This window comes from Apium graveolens, chromosome 7 (assembly GCF_009905375.1).
Source record: "Apium graveolens cultivar Ventura chromosome 7, ASM990537v1, whole genome shotgun sequence".
NCBI classification, from domain to species: domain Eukaryota; kingdom Viridiplantae; phylum Streptophyta; class Magnoliopsida; order Apiales; family Apiaceae; genus Apium; species Apium graveolens.
The window spans coordinates 13,508,067-13,527,480 of NC_133653.1; the positions used below are offsets into that span (position 1 = coordinate 13,508,067).

General features: G+C 31.9%; 2 protein-coding genes across 7 annotated transcripts; one reads left to right on the forward strand and one right to left on the reverse strand.

Annotated features, from left to right (window-relative positions):
- Nucleotides 1-3,167: 3,167 nt before the first annotated feature.
- Nucleotides 3,168-5,385, reverse strand: LOC141672733 (uncharacterized). Its single transcript, XM_074479381.1, has 6 exons — nt 4,772-5,385; nt 4,580-4,694; nt 4,306-4,493; nt 3,958-4,178; nt 3,602-3,751; nt 3,168-3,500 (listed from the first exon to the last, which is right to left on the reverse strand). The coding sequence occupies exons 1-6, from the start codon at nt 5,265-5,267 to the stop codon at nt 3,282-3,284; spliced, it is 1,389 nt and encodes a 462-aa protein (XP_074335482.1). The 5' UTR covers nt 5,268-5,385; the 3' UTR covers nt 3,168-3,281.
- Nucleotides 5,386-5,572: 187 nt separating this feature from the next.
- On the forward strand, nt 5,573-11,434 carry LOC141672734 (omega-amidase, chloroplastic-like). 6 transcript variants are annotated; one of them, XM_074479382.1, is made up of 11 exons: nt 5,573-5,746; nt 6,099-6,215; nt 6,558-6,782; nt 6,862-6,927; nt 7,317-7,410; nt 7,880-7,954; nt 8,300-8,378; nt 9,581-9,596; nt 10,458-10,538; nt 10,916-10,998; nt 11,089-11,434. In XM_074479382.1, the coding sequence occupies exons 1-11, from the start codon at nt 5,672-5,674 to the stop codon at nt 11,162-11,164; spliced, it is 987 nt and encodes a 328-aa protein (XP_074335483.1). In that variant the 5' UTR covers nt 5,573-5,671; the 3' UTR covers nt 11,165-11,434. The 6 variants fall into 6 exon arrangements, with proteins under 6 accessions (XP_074335483.1, XP_074335485.1, XP_074335484.1 ...); XM_074479386.1 differs by having other exon boundaries at nt 5,726-5,746; nt 6,481-6,782; XM_074479384.1 differs by lacking the exon at nt 7,880-7,954.
- Nucleotides 11,435-19,414: the final 7,980 nt, after the last annotated feature.

Genomic DNA, 19,414 nt, shown 5'->3' on the forward strand with positions numbered 1-19,414 from the left:
TAATTTTGAGTAATAATCAAACTAATTTTCGATTATTCAAATAAAGATCTTACTTTCATATAAGTATACCTTTTGTTATTTATTATTCATTTCAAGTATGAGTTTTAAAACTTCTATTTCATTTATTTTTATAAAGTTTATCCTTTATGGGAATATTATTTAAATAATAATATTTAGATATTTTCTAACATATCGGAGCTGATTTATTTTATTAAATCATCATTACTCCAAACATTCTAAAAAATATTTTCGAGTCTTCAAAATGATTTTAAAAGTTAGAGCAAATCTCAAAACTCATTTTCAAATTTAAAGATCTTCCTTTCGAAGATGATTTAAACACTCGCTCAAAAACTAAGGGATCTGGCTCTGTAGTGTATTTTTGTCGCAACGAAGTTGCTGATTTGATAAAAGAGTTTTTGATTACTTGCCCAACATTCGGGAAGTAAGCCCATTTAAATGAGTCGGCATAAGCGACAGGCCGGGGTACGGTCTATCAAAGTGTAAGTGGCTCAGTGGGAGTCCATCAAAGCGTAAGTGGCTGAGTGGCAGTGCAGCATAAGGTCTTAATCCGGACATGGTGATGACCAGTAGTAAATTTATCCATCTACTAGTAGAGAAAGTGACTTAATTGGTATCTTTGCCTGATCAGCAAGATATCGGGTTTATGCCAAAATTTTCTTCTTTCCAAATCCAATGGGTATTACAACTCTGTTTATACTTGTCATAACAGAGGTTTCCAAGGAAAGTATGAGATATATACATATATAGGCATATATATATATATATGTCGAGAATTAATGAAGTATCTCGTAACTTTATTTCTTTTGAATGATATTTCAAAGGTTAATTATATTCAAGTCTTATCTTGTAGTCTCATCTATATGATGAATTTTTGAAACTGATTATACCTTGAATGGTGGGAGTTCAAGTAATATTCGTAAAAGATATAAATATATTGGAGTATCTTGTAACTTCATCTTTTCAACTTATATCTAGTTAATGGTTATCTTATGCACGACAAAGATTTTCAGAAAAATGTTGAGATAAAGTTAGATATATGAGACCAACTTGCAACTATATTTTTATACAATTATAAACTGGAACTCTGTGTATATTATGTATGAAAGATGATTTCAAAGATTTTGAAAAGTATATATACATGTATAAAAAATATTTTGCGACTTGGTCGCGTTAAGATATCAAACTTGGTTCATTTATGTTTGACCAAGACTTTCATGAGTACTATGAGAATGCTCATATATTGTTAACTATTATACATGTTATTTCGGTGGGCTTGTTGCTCACCCTTACTTTATTCTTTCATCACACAACAACAGCTAGACAAGATTAACATGACTAAGCTCTCAATTTGCGAGCGGATAGGAAACGTTCCGCAGTTTCCTGTGGGCGTTGATGCCGCTGTAGCTGAAATAGGAACTACCAATAGGCTAGGTTTTCAACTTTGATGTACTAGAGTTATGTATATTTATGAATTGTAATAATGACAAAGAATATGTAAATTTATTCAGAAACTTTTTTGAGCTGTAACGACTTATAATTGTGAAATAAAATGACTTGTATTATTTTTGGTATTCATCTCTGAGATTATAACTTGTGGTGTGTGTATATTGTGGGGTTACAGTACGTAGTAGTTGATTATTTATTAAAATTAAGTGTTATTAGGAAAATGGAACTCGTGATAACCCACATCCCCAACCCAGATTTGGGGTGTTACGAAATCTATTAAAAATGATCAATTTTCTGTTGAATTTGGAACAGTAACGCTTAACATAGTCATTTATATACACGTGCCCCGCAGATGATGTAGGGCTCTGAATCCGCCAGGACCGCCACCGTCAAAACCCATTTACTTTGCACATTGGACATCTAAAAGTTGATAAAAATTCAAAATGTGTATTCAGGACCATTCAATCCATGAACGAAGTGAAACCATCAACTAGAATGTGAATATTAATTAACTCAAAAATTGTTAAACATCAACAAAGTTGAATTATCAACAGAGTCATGCCTCATATTACTTTGATATCAAATTGCCAAAGAGGCAACATATGATCAATGTCAATACATCCCAATAGACAATAACTTGTCATAAAATAGAAAACAATGCACTGTTGTAAAATAGACTGCCGTACCTTGAGATTGCAAACAATGGAGTTATATGTTTGTTTTCCTATGCAGGTGATCGTCTGAAGTTTGCTATTCTGAAAGCGGCAAGGAGCTCCTTCTTCATGCAACCCTTTTCATGCATCCTCCTGTTCAGTTACCTCGTCGCTCATCCCAGCAACTCGAGGACCTGTACCGTTATAAAACAAAACAACATTGTACAGATGTTACCAAGTTTGTTTATTCACACACATTCAATTTATTGTTCGGGTTAAATATCAAATTGGTCCATGAAGTGAAAGTGATATATCAATTCCTTCACTGATCTTAACGGGGTATCATTTTGATCACTAAAGTCGTATAATTATCAAATAGATAACTCCAAAAATGTGACGAAAAAATAAATATTATCTTTTGTTAAGTTCTACACATTTTTCTTCAACGCTACTATAATCAAATGAAAAGTTATGAACTATAGTATTTTAGATAATATATCTAGATTTTAAAACTTTTATTTACTATTTATTTTTAATTAAGTAAGATAAAATAACTATAAAATTTAAAATAAATAGTAAATAATTTTTTTAAAATCTAGATATATTATCTAAAATACTAGAGTTCACAACTTTTAATTTGATTATAGTAGCGTTGAAGAAAAATGTGTAGAACATAACAGATGATAATATTTACTTTATAATCGCATTTTTAGAGTTATCTATTTGATATTTATGTGACTTTAGTGATCAAAATGATACCCCGTTAAGATTAGTGAAGGAAGTGATATATGGTCTTCACTTCAGTGACTACTTTGATATTTAACCATTTATTGTTCAGACATCAAAGTTAGTTGTGACCGAATTTTATCCACTTTTACACTTTAGGAGTAATATTATGTTTAATTATAACATTGATTGTGTTTGATTGATCGATTATGTTTATCAATAACATTGGTTCTCTTTAGTCTAATCATAAAAACTGCGTAAACATAATGTTTCGATAAAACAATAAATTTAAAAGAATGTTTATAGTCCAACAAAATTTTAACTATGCTAATCTTGATCAATTCACAGTACATTATTCAAATTTACACTACATTAACCAAATTCAGTATAAGCCCTACAAATTGGAAGTCATTCAACAATATCAGCGCTATAAATCTAGCCATTCTCATCTGTCGCATTATTCTCATCATTCTCATCATTATTATCATTCTCATCATTTCCATCATCCACAACTTCAGTCTCGAGTGGAGGATAACATTCTGCAAGTTGTCGATTTAATTTCTCTATATCGGCCTCAGCACGTTCCCTTTCTTCAGCATTAGCTGAATTCAGACCTCTTCTTCTTTGCGTTATTTGTCTTCGAAGTTTTCTTACCTGCCAAGTGAGAATTACTGTCACTGGATGTACATTTTAGCAAGCGCTAAGAAAGATGTGTAAATAACACTTGAATTTATTTCAAAATGCAAGGAACTGACCGTTCTATATGGCCATCTTTTTACACCACCATCGCGGCAAATCTCCTTACATTTAGTGGACGACACTCCGACTATGTTAGCAGCATCTTCTAGCTTAATATGGAAATATTTGGAAAGTTCGTGTACGGTCAACTTCGCAATTCTGTCCATCTGCAATTAGTCAGAGGGTAACGCAATATAAATTACACAGCCCTAGAACATAATAATAAAAAAAACATGGCATGCATAAATAGAGTTAAAAACAATTTTTGTTCAGGAAAGAATCTATTGGTAAAATCTATAATCGAAAATTCAAAATGATTGCACATTGTCAATATAGTGACTGCTAATTATGATAAGAAGTGTTGTTGTGAAACCTGTTCTCTACGGGGCCTCCTCCTACTTGATCTAACTTCATTGCTCTGACCCCGGGGTTGAGCAACATTAGGCTGGTCCTGGGGTTGAGCAACATTAGGTCGACCCTGGGGTTGAGCAACATTAGGTCGACCCTGGGGTTGAGCAACATTAGGCTCATCCTGGGGTTGAGCAACATTAGGCTGGCCCTGGGGTTGAGCAACATTAGGCTGCCTCATATCGCCTGCAGAAACATAAAATTTTACAAGTACTCAGATAAAATTGCAGAACCCTTATTGAACTAGTCGAATAGACAATAATAAGTATGTACTAGGAAACGAAAAATGCAACTGCTACTAATGAAATCAAACCTATATGTACTGGAGATCCTTGAAGAATGTCACTTAAATCAATATTAATATCTAAACTTAATCCAGCAGACACGGCTTGGTAGAATGTCAAAAGCGGATCTTTCACCATGGTGTAACCAGCCATTTTTTGCTTTTCGCAATATTCCTCTAGGAACATCTTTACTCTCTGTAAACTTTCCTTGCAAAAACTATGTAGAAACACTATAAGTAAATTTAAAGCCTTCAAATTTGCATAAATGTATGTTGTCTTGTTGGGGAAAAAAATCAAACTTACTCAAACATATGGTACTCTTTATATGAACCAGTTGTATCATTGCGACGTATTTCAAGAATTCCATGAGAAATTATACCAAGTCTTCCATGAATCTCAAACTTCCTGGATTCTCCCTCTGAAACACGAAAAACCAAAACATAAATCTAAAAATAAACCACAAAAAATTGCATAAATAAATAAACATGTACATACCAATAGTATGAATAATTTCTCTTAGTACTTGACAACAACTGCAAGCAAATGGAATTGCAGGGAGTGGCCACTCCGGGATTTGAATAGGATTATCACAAACGGAAATTTTTGGACTAAACATCCCGCGCATTTGTGCATTAGTTTGATAGTCAACACCAGAAGGGCCTGCTTCATCATTGAACATTGTATTTGTGCCAATATGACGATAATCTTCAAATTGGTTCGTATCCTCATCGTTCATTTTGTTTTCACTACTACCATCAGAATCTTCAAAGTGGCTTACATCCTCATCCAACATTACATTTTTGCCTTTACGATTATAATCTCCTAATTGGTCCATATCCTCGTTTAAATTCGTGTTTTCGTCAGTAGGCTGATCAACTAAGCCTTGATAATCAACCCTGAGTGATCCGTCAGGCATAAATATCTCATCAAAATTTGGAATTGGATCATCATCATTAGGGACATTAGGGACATTACTATTAGGATCTGCCATTGTAAAAGAGATTTTTTTTCGATGTTTTCGTGGCACTTGACAGTGTACTAACCACGAAATAGCGTTTTTCGATTACTTCAAGATCGAAAACAATCCAAGAACTTGATTCAAGAATAGATTTTTTGAGAGATTGAGAATGGAGGGAAAAAAATATGGCGGGTAAGTGGCAGTTATTACCGTTATATAGTAGTTAAAATTTGAATAGGTGTGACCCTTGACATAAAAAAAAACAAAACGGCACCGTTTCATAGTTGATTTGTTGAGAAAAAATGACTTTTTTGTTCATTTTAAATAAAAATAAGAAACCCCAGAAAAAAAAATCAAGATCACCATTTTGAATGTTGAATTTTAGTTAAACTGTAAAAAAAAAGAATCTTGATTTGAAGTTTTTTGGGTGTGCAAGAATGAGTTCTACTTGGAAGTGTGAGGAAGCTAGGGTTCCTCCAGCACTTCAATTGCTTACCCCTCCAATCACCAAGGTCAATTTCTTTTCTAACTATGTTAACTTACTCATATATTGTATGTTTAGGTTGTCCAAGGTAAAAAGATTTGATCTTTTTGACAAAGTTTGATGCTTTATGTTCTTGTGTAAGTGTGTTCAGTTCAAGATTAGGCAAACCACTATTGGCTGTACTGTAGTTTGTATTTATGAGTTGTTAGTGTTAAAAAGATTTGATCTTTATGAAAAAGTATGCTTCTTACTCTGTCTGTGCAGTTCAAGATTAGACAAACAAGTATTACATGTATTTTAAGTATAGTTTGTGTGTGTTTAGAAGATTTGATCTTTTAGACAATTTGATGATGGTGTGTGTGTTTGTGTGGTTTTTACAGTTTAAGATTGGGCTGTGCCAAATGTCGGTGACACCGGACAAGGAGAGGAACATTGTCCATGCTCGCAATGCAATTATGAAGGCTGCTGAAATGGGTGCCAAGCTTGTTCTTTTGCCGGTATGTTTATGTTTCCCTCTTCCATTTTTTTGATCTGCGTATGTTTTAATTTTCCTCTTAACTTATTCCTTAAAATCTTCATTTTCAGTGTTTAAAATTTGGGTTGTGTTTATAGGTTGAAATTAACTGAAATTGATAAAAATGAATGTATACTTTAAAGGAATAAAATTTGGGTTGTGTTTGGCTTGACTTGATAAGTAAACTGAAACAATATCGGACTTACTATTATGAAGCCAATTTAATGCAAAGTTAACATAATTTGCAGCATCATTATGTAAGAGCAGTTGCTATACTGACTTTGGAAATCGAGAAAGTTATGATTGTCATTCCTCTTAAGTTCAGGAAATGTGGAACAGTCCATATTCTCACGAAAGTTTCCCAGTATATGCCGAAGAAATTGATGCTGGTAGTGAGGCATCTCCCTCAACTGCAATGTTGTCTGAAGTTGCTCGCACCTTGAACATCACAATAGTTGGTGGCTCTATACCTGAAAGAAGCGGGGATAAGTTGTACAACACTTGTTGTGTCTTTGATACTGATGGAAAGTTAAAAGCTAGACATAGAAAGGTATTATTTTTCTTGTATCCATTACAATAAAACTTATTTCGCTGTCAGTTTTCATGAAATTTATTGAGGCTTTTTGAAGCGTAATCCCCTGCATGATCGATCTCAAACTTCCAACTATGGGATTTTTCTTATGTACAATACACTGGTAATATTTTTGAACAAGGTGTAATATTATTAGAAGTTTGTTCGTTTCGTATGAATTTGCTAAATTTTTAGTTTGATGTCATATTGATTTCAAAGGAAATTATTTTTGAAGTCACAGATGTGCATCCATATTGCTTAATAACAATTGATATATGTTTGGTACTTAAGTTTATACTTCTAACTATTTAGATTTTAAAATAATTGTAATCAATATTGAAATAGTGAATAAATGTCTAAAAGCCCAGACATTGAATAGAGGACATTCTTTTTTCTGTTTTTTAAAAAAGGTCATGGAAAACACTAGATGATATTTTCTATTGGTACCAAGATCCGAATTACGTGACTCATCAAACTCCTGAAACATAATTTATGTGTTTGAGAATACGACAGATTCATCTTTTTGATATTGATATTCCGGGTGAAATTACCTTTCAAGAATCAAAGACTCTTACAGCAGGGGAGACTCCAACTATTGTTGATACAGGTTTGTTTTCCAAATTCCACTCATGAACAATATAATTTCCTTGTTCTTTGTCTCCATTGATACTTTTCACATATCGACTTAAATGTGTATGCTAAACACATTTCGAATGAAATTCTTTGGGGTAGATTAAATAGCATTTCACAAATCATGAACATAAACAAGAAAGTAAACTCCTATTTAGGACTGAACATAAACAAGAAAGTAAACTCCAATTTAGGACTGCATAAACCTAAGGTGCTTGGATTTTGATGTTATAGTATCAACTATAATGAAGGCATCCTCATAATAAGGCCAAACAAACTGCTCAAAAGATTTAAATAGTAATAAGCTAAAGAATGTGTATTTGTGTCACTTAGTTTAGCAGTAAATATGTTGTCTTTCAACCAAAAGAGTTTTTTTACATAAATACCTCAACCTGATTATATGGTTCAAGTTCAGAAAATCTTATAAACCACTAAAATTTTTGCAGAGGTTGGGCGTATTGGTATTGGCATTTGCCATGATATCCGCTTTCAGGAACTGGCAATTTTGTATGCAGCTAGAGGTTTATCTAATCTTGCATAAAGTGTATACTTCAGTTATCTTTTGTTCATGGTGTGGTATATGATCTTATCAGCTATATTGTTATAATGACATCAAATAAATATTTGACCATCAGCAAACACAATATCTCTCTACAATCAATGAATTGAGATCTAAAATCATCTTAAGTTCATGTTGCAATTACCTTCTAAACATTCAGTTAGCAACAAGTAAAATGTGTATCAATGAAATTGGATGTTGAGAATTTATGGACATATGAAACTATAAAAGGATATCATAAATCTGTGAATACTGGATCCTGAATATAGTGTTCGTGTGTGTGACAAGTAAATTGTGTGCTTAATAGGTGCTCATTTGATTTGTTATCCTGGGGCTTTCAACATGACTACTGGACAGTTGCTTTGGGAGTTGTGTCAGAGGGCAAGGTACTAATGTTCGTAAGAAACATGGTTTATATCTTCTTTTATATGTAGCTACTGCATGAAGCTCTTGTTATCTAGTGTAATTTTTTTACCAACATTTTAATTAACCTTTGTATTTTCATCTTTCCTGTTTTCAGAACATATTCCTTTGATTCTGAGTGTAAACTTACAGCACTCAAATCCATATTATGTACAACACATAGGAATTCTGCAAAAAATCATCTGGCTTTTGGAATATTTTATTTTACTACTATGCTAGCGACAACAGTAGTGGCATTTTTATGGCTTAGAAGATAGTTTAGAACCTCAAAGAGCTCCATTTACATAATAACATGTCAGGTCTACAGAAGTTTAAACAAAATTGTAACTTTTTTAGTGTTGTCATTGCATACCTAATCATCTGATAACCTAGTTATGGTTAGACCTACCAACACTGATATACGACACGTGAACACGGTACGAAACGACACGAATAATTAGTGTTTGAGTTCAAAAATTCGGTACACGAATATGAAAAAACACAAATATAATTAATGTCGGGTTTGAGTTTCCAATATAGGTACACGACACGGAAAGAAAGTACACGAAATAAATAAATAAATAAATTTTAAATGTATATAATATACATATATATATATATATTAAATACCAAATGTAAATTTTACCTATTCTAAATAACATATATACAATTATAAATACTAAAATATATTTTATTGTTCATTGACTACGTGAGTGAGCACTTCACTATTTAATTATCTATTGCATTTTTTAACATTTAATTTTTTTTCGTATATAATCTGTGTACTTTAGTGTACTAAAACGGGTAAACACGAATATATTAGTTCCGGGTTATTGTCACCAAATTGGTACACGAATGCAAATCCGGGTCGGGTTCGGTTTAAAGTTTGGTACACGAAAACACGAAAGTACACGGAACGTTTGTACACGATACCAAACTGTTGCCAGGTCTAGTTATGGTAGGCTTGGTTATTGTTGTAGTCAACCATTATGCATTTTTTGCCCTATGTAGACTTGAGGAAGTGGGAAATGGATGGATTAAATTGTTGGTTTGATGGCAATAAAAGAGAGAAGAAGCCGAAATCTCATTCCCTAAGTTATGTAAAGTAGTTATAGGAGCATGAATAGTCAAAACTGTTCTGGTTAATTACGCTTATCTTATTAATTTACATTATTTTTATATGCAGGGCTGCAGATAACCAGGTATTTCAAGAAACTTTGTCATCTTGTTGTTCTTATAGTGCAACACATATTTAATATGTGCAGTCTAGAATTGCAATAACGTCTAAAGAGCGTAGAATATAAGGACAAATGTTACTTAATTAGTAGAGTCCTTTTAGACCTTAAAACAGTTAAACTCTCTTGTGAGGCTCTGTAATTAAGTCACTAAGAGTAGAGTCCTTCCAGTCCTCTGGGGCCTCTGGGCTGCAAATGAACATCTTTGTTCATCAACGGCTAATTGTTTTCTCAGTGAAGCTTCCTTAGTAAATGAGATGATGTTAAACATCCTAAACTTGACAGACAGACTTTTTTTAACATCAAGCTTCTTACTATATTATAAATCTTATGACACAGAGCCTGTGAATGACTTAAATCTGAACCAGAGGCATTTAATTGGAATTCATAATTCATTAATTTCTTTGGAATCTAAATTGAAGAATATTATTTTTGAAAGTTTATGTAGTTTTTAGTGTATGGGGAGTGGAGGTGAGTCAAACTCTAAACAGCTCTTGCACTAGGAGCCCCTTGCCACCTCCTGCACTTATATGACAAATCAGCAGTTACAACCCTAAATGTAGGTTATGTCCAGTAATAGAAAATAGAATCGGAAACCCTGAACAGTTGGTGACAGACTATGAACTTCATCATACTTACGCCAGAAAATAATCCAACTAGGTAAATTCTGTTGGGCAACATATGCCAGTTTAAGATTAAGTATAGTATATCCAGAAGATGGTACGCTTAGAGGACAACCAGAAACTTATGCCATGTCAATGCTAGGATCTTTAGGGTTATCAAGTTATCAATTTATGTGTGTTTGTTGGTTGTCGTTTGTTATGACAGCTTTATGTGGCAACTTGCTCTCCTGCTAGAGATGTCGCTTCAGTTTATGTAGCTTGGGGGCATTCCACACTGGTTGGTCCGGTAAGCAAACATCTTACCTATGCGAAATATGTTTCTTGTCGCATTATATTAGGTGGGATATGAGATTCCGACTTGCCTAGCGCAATTTTTTTTAGTTTGAGCATACATCGTGTTAGCAATTTCTCTTCTTGGAACAATATATGAGCTTTCATAAACAGTTACGTTATTTTACTTATAAATCTTAATTGAGCTCCCAGAAGCAGATAATGGGTATAACGTTACACATGTTTCCTTCTTCGAGTAAGATGATTCTGTTATTGAAAACACGACTCGAAAATCATATACCACGGGAAAATTTAGATGTTGCATGTTAATTATTCTTGTAGAACATGTAATGCCATTATTGACACTTACTGATAGAAATATATTTACCACAGTTTGGAGAAATACTGGCAACTACAGAACATGACGAGGCAGTAATCGTATCAGAGATTGATTACTCACAAGTAGAGCTGATCAGGTGACAACATCTAACATCTTCATTAAGTAATCATCTAGTGTGCTATATTCTTCTCTACTTATTATGTTAGATTCTTAAATATATATCCAGGACGAACCTGCCGCTACAAAATCAGCGTCGTGGTGATCTTTACCAGTTGGTAGATGTTCAAAGATTGAACTGTTAATACTTAATAAATTGAATGATAAGGTGCTCAGATATTCGGAGTAGATCAAGTCGAAAAATTTGCCTCGGCTTTCTGTTCAAAATTTGGAAGAATATATTATGGTTGTTAGTTGTTTGTAATGGAAGATTTCTGGTGTACAATGAGATATCGGCAACTGGTTAATGTCTTTCTTTTAGCAACCTCATGCTTCATGTACCTCATTTCCTTATATTAGTAGAAAAGTTGTGATCTGAATGCTTTAAGCCTTTAAGCCCTCATTGTTGAAAGTGATTTGAAAGGATTTGCAGATCTTAACACCATTAACATCTCTCAGAAATAATAAATTCAAACATTGGAGATTTTCAAAACCGCTTCATACTCCCTGAATTTCCCCTTTAATTTCTTGAAACAAGGTATGTCGATGTGTATATTTTACCCAACTTTGAACTCTTAATAACAATGTACATCCTCTGCTATAAAAATCGGTTGATTGTTCAAAAATCACCGATAAATTGCTCAAAAATCGGTCAAAAATATTTGTCCGATTTAACCGATTTCTGATAAATCGCCGATAAATGATCCGATTTTTTAAAAATCGTCCAATAAATCGTAAATCGGTACGTCAACCGAATAATTCTGATTTCTAAAATCTGTAACATTGTGTACATCCCATTTTCTGAAAAGAAAAATATATATTTTAATTGAACATACCCACTAACTTTCTAATATTTGACTGGCCTTCTAATATTTGACAAGGTTCGAATGTTTATACACTGTACTAGTGCTTTCTGCTCGCCTCCTAATATTTGATAAAATTTCGAACTAGGGATGGTAATCGGGTCGGATCGGATTGGGTACTGCAAAATTGATATTCACATCCGAAAATTTTATCCATATTCGAACCTAACCCGAACCCGAATAATACCTGAAAATGAATACCGGAACCCGATCCATCGGATTTCGGATACGATTCGGGTATACCCCGAACCTGAAATATGAAAATTTGTATAATTATTGATATTGCAAGTGCTTGGAATCGAACACGCGACTTGTAAAAAAAAAAATTTAACGTGTCATCTTCAACCACTACACCACATCATTAATTGTGTTATTATATGTATTGCTAATATTTAAAAAATCAACTCAATTGATACTCAGTTTTTTAGATTTCTTACTAAAAGATATTTTGTTAACCTTATAAACCTTATCACCCGTTTAAATGATTGAATAATTATATTTAATTAAACTTTATAATTATTTAATTTTTAACATATATATAAAAATATATGTTCTAAAAATTATATAATAATATGTATAATGTATATTATTAATATATATATATATTATAATATGTAATATATAAAATTATAATATTATATATATAATTAATATATATATATTAATTCAGGTATTTTTCGAATTTTGGGGTCGGATCGAGTTCGTATAGAGTTTTGGATTTTGAATCGGGTTTCGAATCGGTATACCTAATATCCAAATTCAAATCCCAAAATTTTCGGGTTTAAAAATTAAATCCATATCCAAATCCAAATCCAAAAAATCAGGTTTGGTAAATCCAAAATTTTGGGTTTCGTCGGATCAGATTATTTTTCTATCTCTAGTTCGAACAAGGGGTTGCATAAATTATATAAGATCAAAGTAAAATAATTAGATACATGAATGCAAGTCCATTAAGGTATGTACCAGAATTTTTCAGGTCTTGTACCGAATCGGACCGAACCGAAAATCGGATTTTTCAATTTGAGGGATCGGAGACCGAGCCGATTATGTTCGGTCTAGTCCGGGTCTTGGACCGGTAGATCCGGTGGGGTGCAGTTTACAGTTCTGGAATTGTGTGCAATCCTGGTTCGAACCTGTAAATGAACATTCGTTTTCTAATATTTGACTCACCTGTTAATATTCGACAAAATTCGGACATGTAAATACTATAGTCTATACTACTACAGCACTTTTTACTTGCCTCCTAATATTTGACAAAGATCGGAACATGTAAACATTTATGTTTATGTTTAGCTTGCTGAATTGTACTAGTACATTCTATTTCTATTCTTTGTAACCCCTCCAAAGTCCAAAGTGCTTGTATTTACTGTTGAAGACATGATTAAATTACAATTTCGAAACCACAAGTACAGGTTGTTCAGTTGGATAATTATTAACAAAATAAACTCTTTATTTGTATATTATTAAATTTATTATAAAGAACATCATTCTGGTAAATCTATATTTTCCATGCGACCATGCTTTTAGGGATGTGCATGGTCCTCTTGGTTCCCTTGTGTCTCCCCACAAACTAAAGAACATGTCCCAAATGCAGGGACTTAGAATAAATAGGATGGGCCATATCTCCCACGTGTCGGATTATTATTCGATGACCTGTCCCCGTCCGTGCAATATGGATGACGTAAGCATCCCATAAAGCAACGCCAGACAACATGGCACCATGTCAGAGTTTGTGTTTCACGTGGACAACGTGGGTCCCGCCTCGTGGAAGAATCACATTCCTGAACAGGGCCGCGCGTGGTGCAATTACAGCAGTTAATTATTATTCCCACGTGGAAAGTCACTGCTGGCGTGTAAATATCGATATTTAAAAGAGGTTTTTTCAGAAGTACAATTTTTTGATTTTTTTTGTAAAAATACGATTTTTTATTTTTTTTACAAAAATACGATTTCATAACTCGTTGCCACCAAAAAAAAATTAGTACTTATTCAGAAAAATTACATATGTGGTTATTTTTGTTTACAAATCATATTTTTACATTTTTTCAAAAGATGGTAAAATTGTAAATAAATTATAGAAAGTAATATTAAATAATCGGTCACAGAGAGCGAAAAGTTATATTAATTTCAGAACAAGATTTTAATTTTCAAACAAATTGAATGAACGGGTAAATTAGGTTGGTAGCCGTATTTTTATCCCGATATTTTAAAAAATGACCAAATTTTCAGATTTTGTCACTTTTTTGCCGTCAAAGTAGTGAGGGGTGATCGTCCTTGCAACTATTTTCAAGGTATTGACCAAACTTTCGAATATTCAAATTAGTGATTAATAATTATTTCCAAAGCCCCCTTACTAATTATCAAATGGACAACTTAAAACCTAGATTTTCAATTTTTTTTTTTTGACTAATTTTGGCTTATAGCCTTACAAATGAGTATCTGTTCTCAACAATTCTCGGGGTGAGCCAGGATCGAACCCAGATCTGGGACAACAGAGGATAAGCCCTTTACCACTTAAGCTATCCAACCGTGCTCACCTAGATTTTCAATCTAAAACACAAATTAATGGTATATTTTCATTGCGGCTATGTTGTATAAAATTTTTCGGACAGATACGTCGATTTACAAATTGCTCTGATAACCATGCTGATTGTGGATTATTTAAGCAGGTGGATGCTTATCTTTATAACTATGCTAATTTTTTGATTAATGGCCTTGCACGCGAAAGTTGAAAAAAATGGAACTTGAGCACTTGAGCATTTAGATTGAACCGAAGAAATGAATATAATGAAGGAAAAATGAATAATTTGAGTTTTTCTTTTGTATACGATTGTTTAGCGACATCATATATTTTTGACGAGAATGAAGGTGTGAAGCTAGCAGTACTTTTTAGGGAAGCCATGTTTTAACTTAAGAAAGATTGAATATTATTTTGAAAATGGGTATAAAGTACATTCATTAATTTATAATTTATTATTTAATATTAATTAATAGCGAAAATTTGACAGTAATGACTAACACCATTCTTTTAAAAGACAAAAAGGAAAATTTGTCACTACTTTCCGAATTTGAAAATTTAGTAAGTATCTTAAAAAATCGGTGTAAAGTTCAGTGACCACTCTGTTAATCATTCATTTTTTTTATTTACTTTACTCAAAGTTCTAATACATATTATTCTAATATTTAAAAGGTGTATGGAAATATTTTTTTCCCGTATAAATTATCATTTTTAATGATAATTAATTAAATAGACAGGCATTAAATAAATTATTTAACCAACTTTTTATTTAATAAATATGCGAGTTTTAGGCAGTGTTCTATAAAGCGGAAATCTGAATTATTCAATAGAGGGAACTTTTACTGATTAATCGGATTAATTAACCGGAGTATTAATCAGAAGCAATTTATTTAATATATAATAATAAATAATTCTATTTAAATGTCAGTAAACTTTCATAAAATTTATAAAATTAAAACCACATATCATTAATTCAATATTGATGTTTAAATGTTAAGATTTACAAAAAAAAACACCATCACTAGTCCATAATTGATATTTAAGTGATTTATACTAATTAATTACTACTGACTACTCACTAATCACTACTTGGCATTAGAAAATTACTACCTAATAGTTTAAACCTTAAGATTCAAAATAAATCGAGTGAGGGTAGAAAAAAACAATATAAGTATGAAAGATATAATTATTGTTAAATAAATTCAGAATACCTTAAGATTGTGAATCAATCGAGCAAACGAGTTGAGCGTTTGAGATTTGAGAGGTAATTCAATTAGGGATTTGTACAGAGGATTTAGAAGTATAAGAATATACGGTTGTTTCTGCATGTAAAATAGACAATATATTAATATATTATTACTAATATTAAGTATTAAATGTCAAGTATTATTTTCAAAAAAAATAATTTTTCTTTATTTTTTTATCAATTTCAAACTTTGACCGATTTGACCGGCTTTTGACCCGAATCGACCGATTTTTCCCGAATTACCCGACTTTTGGCCGATTTTTAAAAAACCCATACTTTGAACCGATTAATAATTAATCAAGACGTGACCCGTTCGAACTCCGATTAATCGGTCGATTTTTAGAAAACTGATTTTAGGTATTTAATGGTACATACTTCTCAGATTCAAGTTCGAAGGGTTAATATTTTTTTTGGCTAGGAAAGAGAAAGTAAGGTAGATCGCTTATGACTTGACAAGATTATTGAGTTTGGACATGAATTGTTGGCTTTAAATTTCAAATATAATATGACATTAAATAAGCTGTTTGGATATGTTGTGTTCGAGTCGTTGAGACTGGATATCTTGTTTTCCAATGGGTTCAGTTATAGAGTTTTCTGTAAACCTAGTTAATATTATCGGTTGTTATCCGTGCAAGGTCTACTGTATCTCTTATTTATTTGTGTGCAATATCGTATTTTTCGACGGGTTCAGTTGTAGAAATTGGTTAATATTATCGGTTATTATCCGTCCAAGGTTTATTATATCTCTTATTTATTTGTGTCCGATAAATAAGATTATAATTCTATATTAATTAACTTTAATATTTTATTATTTATACTAATATTTTAAACAATTAAAAAAATAAATGCAAGTTATAGGGGTGGTGTATAAAAAATGTAATTGTCACAAAGTTAAAAAATTGATAGGGTTAATAGGCTAAAATATCACTGAATTTATTACCAACTTGCTACTAAGTAGGTCAATGAACTTAAAAAACTTGTTAATGGATCACTAAAATACATCAAACTTGCAATTTAGTTATCCAATATTAAAAAATTTGTGCAAACGTTAAATCATCTCTTAATTTAATGAAATTCGTTATTTTTTTATTTTTTTTATTCTTTTTCAAATAAATTAGTTACTTGTTTTTGTTTATTTTTCTAAATGAATCAGTTATTTTTTTTAACTTTTTTCCTAAAGTTAGTTTTTTTCTCTCTAAATATACATGTTAGTGTTTTTTTGCTAAATATGTATATAAATTTATACAGGTTTTGAAATTATTATTTTTATAAAATTTATAAAATTGATAAGTTATACTAGAATTTAAGATATTTAAACAAATTTTCGTTAATTAGGTTAGTGTATGTTACCAACAGTTACCTAAATATAAGTTTTTAAGAGTTTAATGAGTTGATTGCAAAGTTTTGAAGTTGAGTTATGTAAATGTAAGTTTTATCAATTTAATGAGTTGACTGAATTTTTTTTGAGTTTTGTTACGTAACTACAAGTCAGTTACTAGCTGAGTTATGTTTTAGCCTATTAATCTAAAATTAACTTGAAGAAGAAGACTGCTGAAAATTGAAAAACAATCGAAACCTTTAGTTATATAGGAACAGATGTTGGGCTGCACGTGGATGAGGTAAACCGTACATTGAAGTAGCGTTGGCCATGGTCGTGCATTGTACTGGGACAGATATTCGTTCTTCTGTATTTTAATTTTGTATTTAATTGGCTTCAAGCCTGTGGTCCATTTTTTGTCCCTGTGAAATAATTATTTGGAAATTAAAACAATGTGGTCCTATAAATATTATTTCATTTATTGTAAACCTATGTCACCACCACCTATACTGTTTTCCCAAATTATTTGATTCTCCTGCTGACAATGTAGCTGCTTCAATTATTTCACATTTGCAGTTGTTTTTTTTCACAGAAAATTTATCATCCTGTTATCTAAAAATATATAAAAAAATTGAAAATCGGTTTTAAAACGTGTTACGTCCATTTTTATAGTTTTTGAAAATCAAAACTATTCAGTTAAGATACCGATTTATAATTTATCGAGTAAATTTTGACAAAACAAATAATTTATCCGTGATTAATCATCAATTTAATGAATCAGTCAAATATATTCACCAATTTATCTAAAAATCGAATGACTTCAATAATATAAGTTAAAGCGCGAATACTCGTTTTCGACATCCGAGTACTGATCGGGAAGGGCACTAGAAACAAATAAGAAGGTGCATGAGATTTGGGAACATTGAAGGCGAGGAGTTGGTTTTGAAGTGGAATAGTGAGTCTGTTATGTCTTGAGAAGACTGAACAAAGGATAAACCCAAAAGAAGGGAAGCACGTGATGGTTCCATCCTCTTGATAAAAATTAATACCGTAGGCCTTCACTGCCAGGGCCAAGAAGACTCCATATGCTTCTGCTCAAAGCAAGTTACATATGCATGCATATATTTATATTGGTTTATCAGAAGGTCCACTATTACTACATACATCCTTTTCTGTCTCTGAATTATGTTGAATTATGTTGTTGGTTTTCAAATCTTACAATTCACTTCCAACTTCTTGGACTCGTACCCCCCCTCCCTGCAATTCTGTGTTTATCCATGGCATATGGATGACTCATTCACAATTTCTCGAATTTTGTTATACCAAATATTGTATTTTTTACGGTAATATGATGAAGTAAACAACAAATGGCAATTTAAGGTGACTTGGTTTGAATACGATGAATTCCGAGCTAATGATGAATCCCTAAAGTATAAATGAAAATGAAATTATGGTATTATGGTGAATCCCGATAGTATGAATGAAAATTAAATTATCCTGACTTTTCCGACTCTAATCTAATAAGATTTGATCATTGAATCCGGAGAATACGAATGAAAACTGAAATATCCCTGATTTTTCTGACTCTAATTTAATACTTAGGACAAAAGTTACAAAATGGATCGAAAATATAAAGATTCTATATCGGGTGCACCTTGTTAACATAACTTTTAGTTGAGTGTTACATATGAGATCCGATTTACAAACACCATAAATATGTGACTTCAAAAAGCTAATATCTTGATCCAAGAAGCCTAATATCTAGAACACAATACTAGGGTGTAAACGTTCGAAAAACTGGAGTAATTCCAAACAGCTTTATCTTTCCAAAAGCATGCTAGCAGTACAAACACTACTAGTAGTAAAAGAAACATGTAAATTACAAGTAGTAAATTCAGTACCAGTATTGATCCAGTGATTGCCACCCCCACTATGCTGCACTTTCATTAAAACAGATATCTTTATCAGATCCATCAATGTGTGGACCCTTTTTCACCTTGTTACCCCCACAGTAAAGGCAACTGTGCCCCAATAAATCTCACATTCTCTTTTTTTTTTTTACTTAGTTTTTGTTATTAGCACAATCTTTTCAACATTTGTTCACACTTAGCATCATCAAATTGCTCCTTTTATTATTTGACCATTTGTTATTAGTATGTGATTTTGATAATTTAGCAAGAAAAAAAATAATTTCTCAACACACATGACATATCATACACAAAACAGTAACTGTGACATATCGTACACAGAATCTTGACATTTATCATTGGAATACAACCCTGTTTACGTTAAACTAAACGTATTTGGTTTGATGGAATTTGATATTTTCAAAATTTATACATTTATTTCGAGTCATTTGTAAATCATTAGAGAATCAGAATAAAATATCTAAATAAATTCTTAGAACACAGACTTGGCCAGTTGGCCTTTATAAGTGTCTGCCTCTTCTTT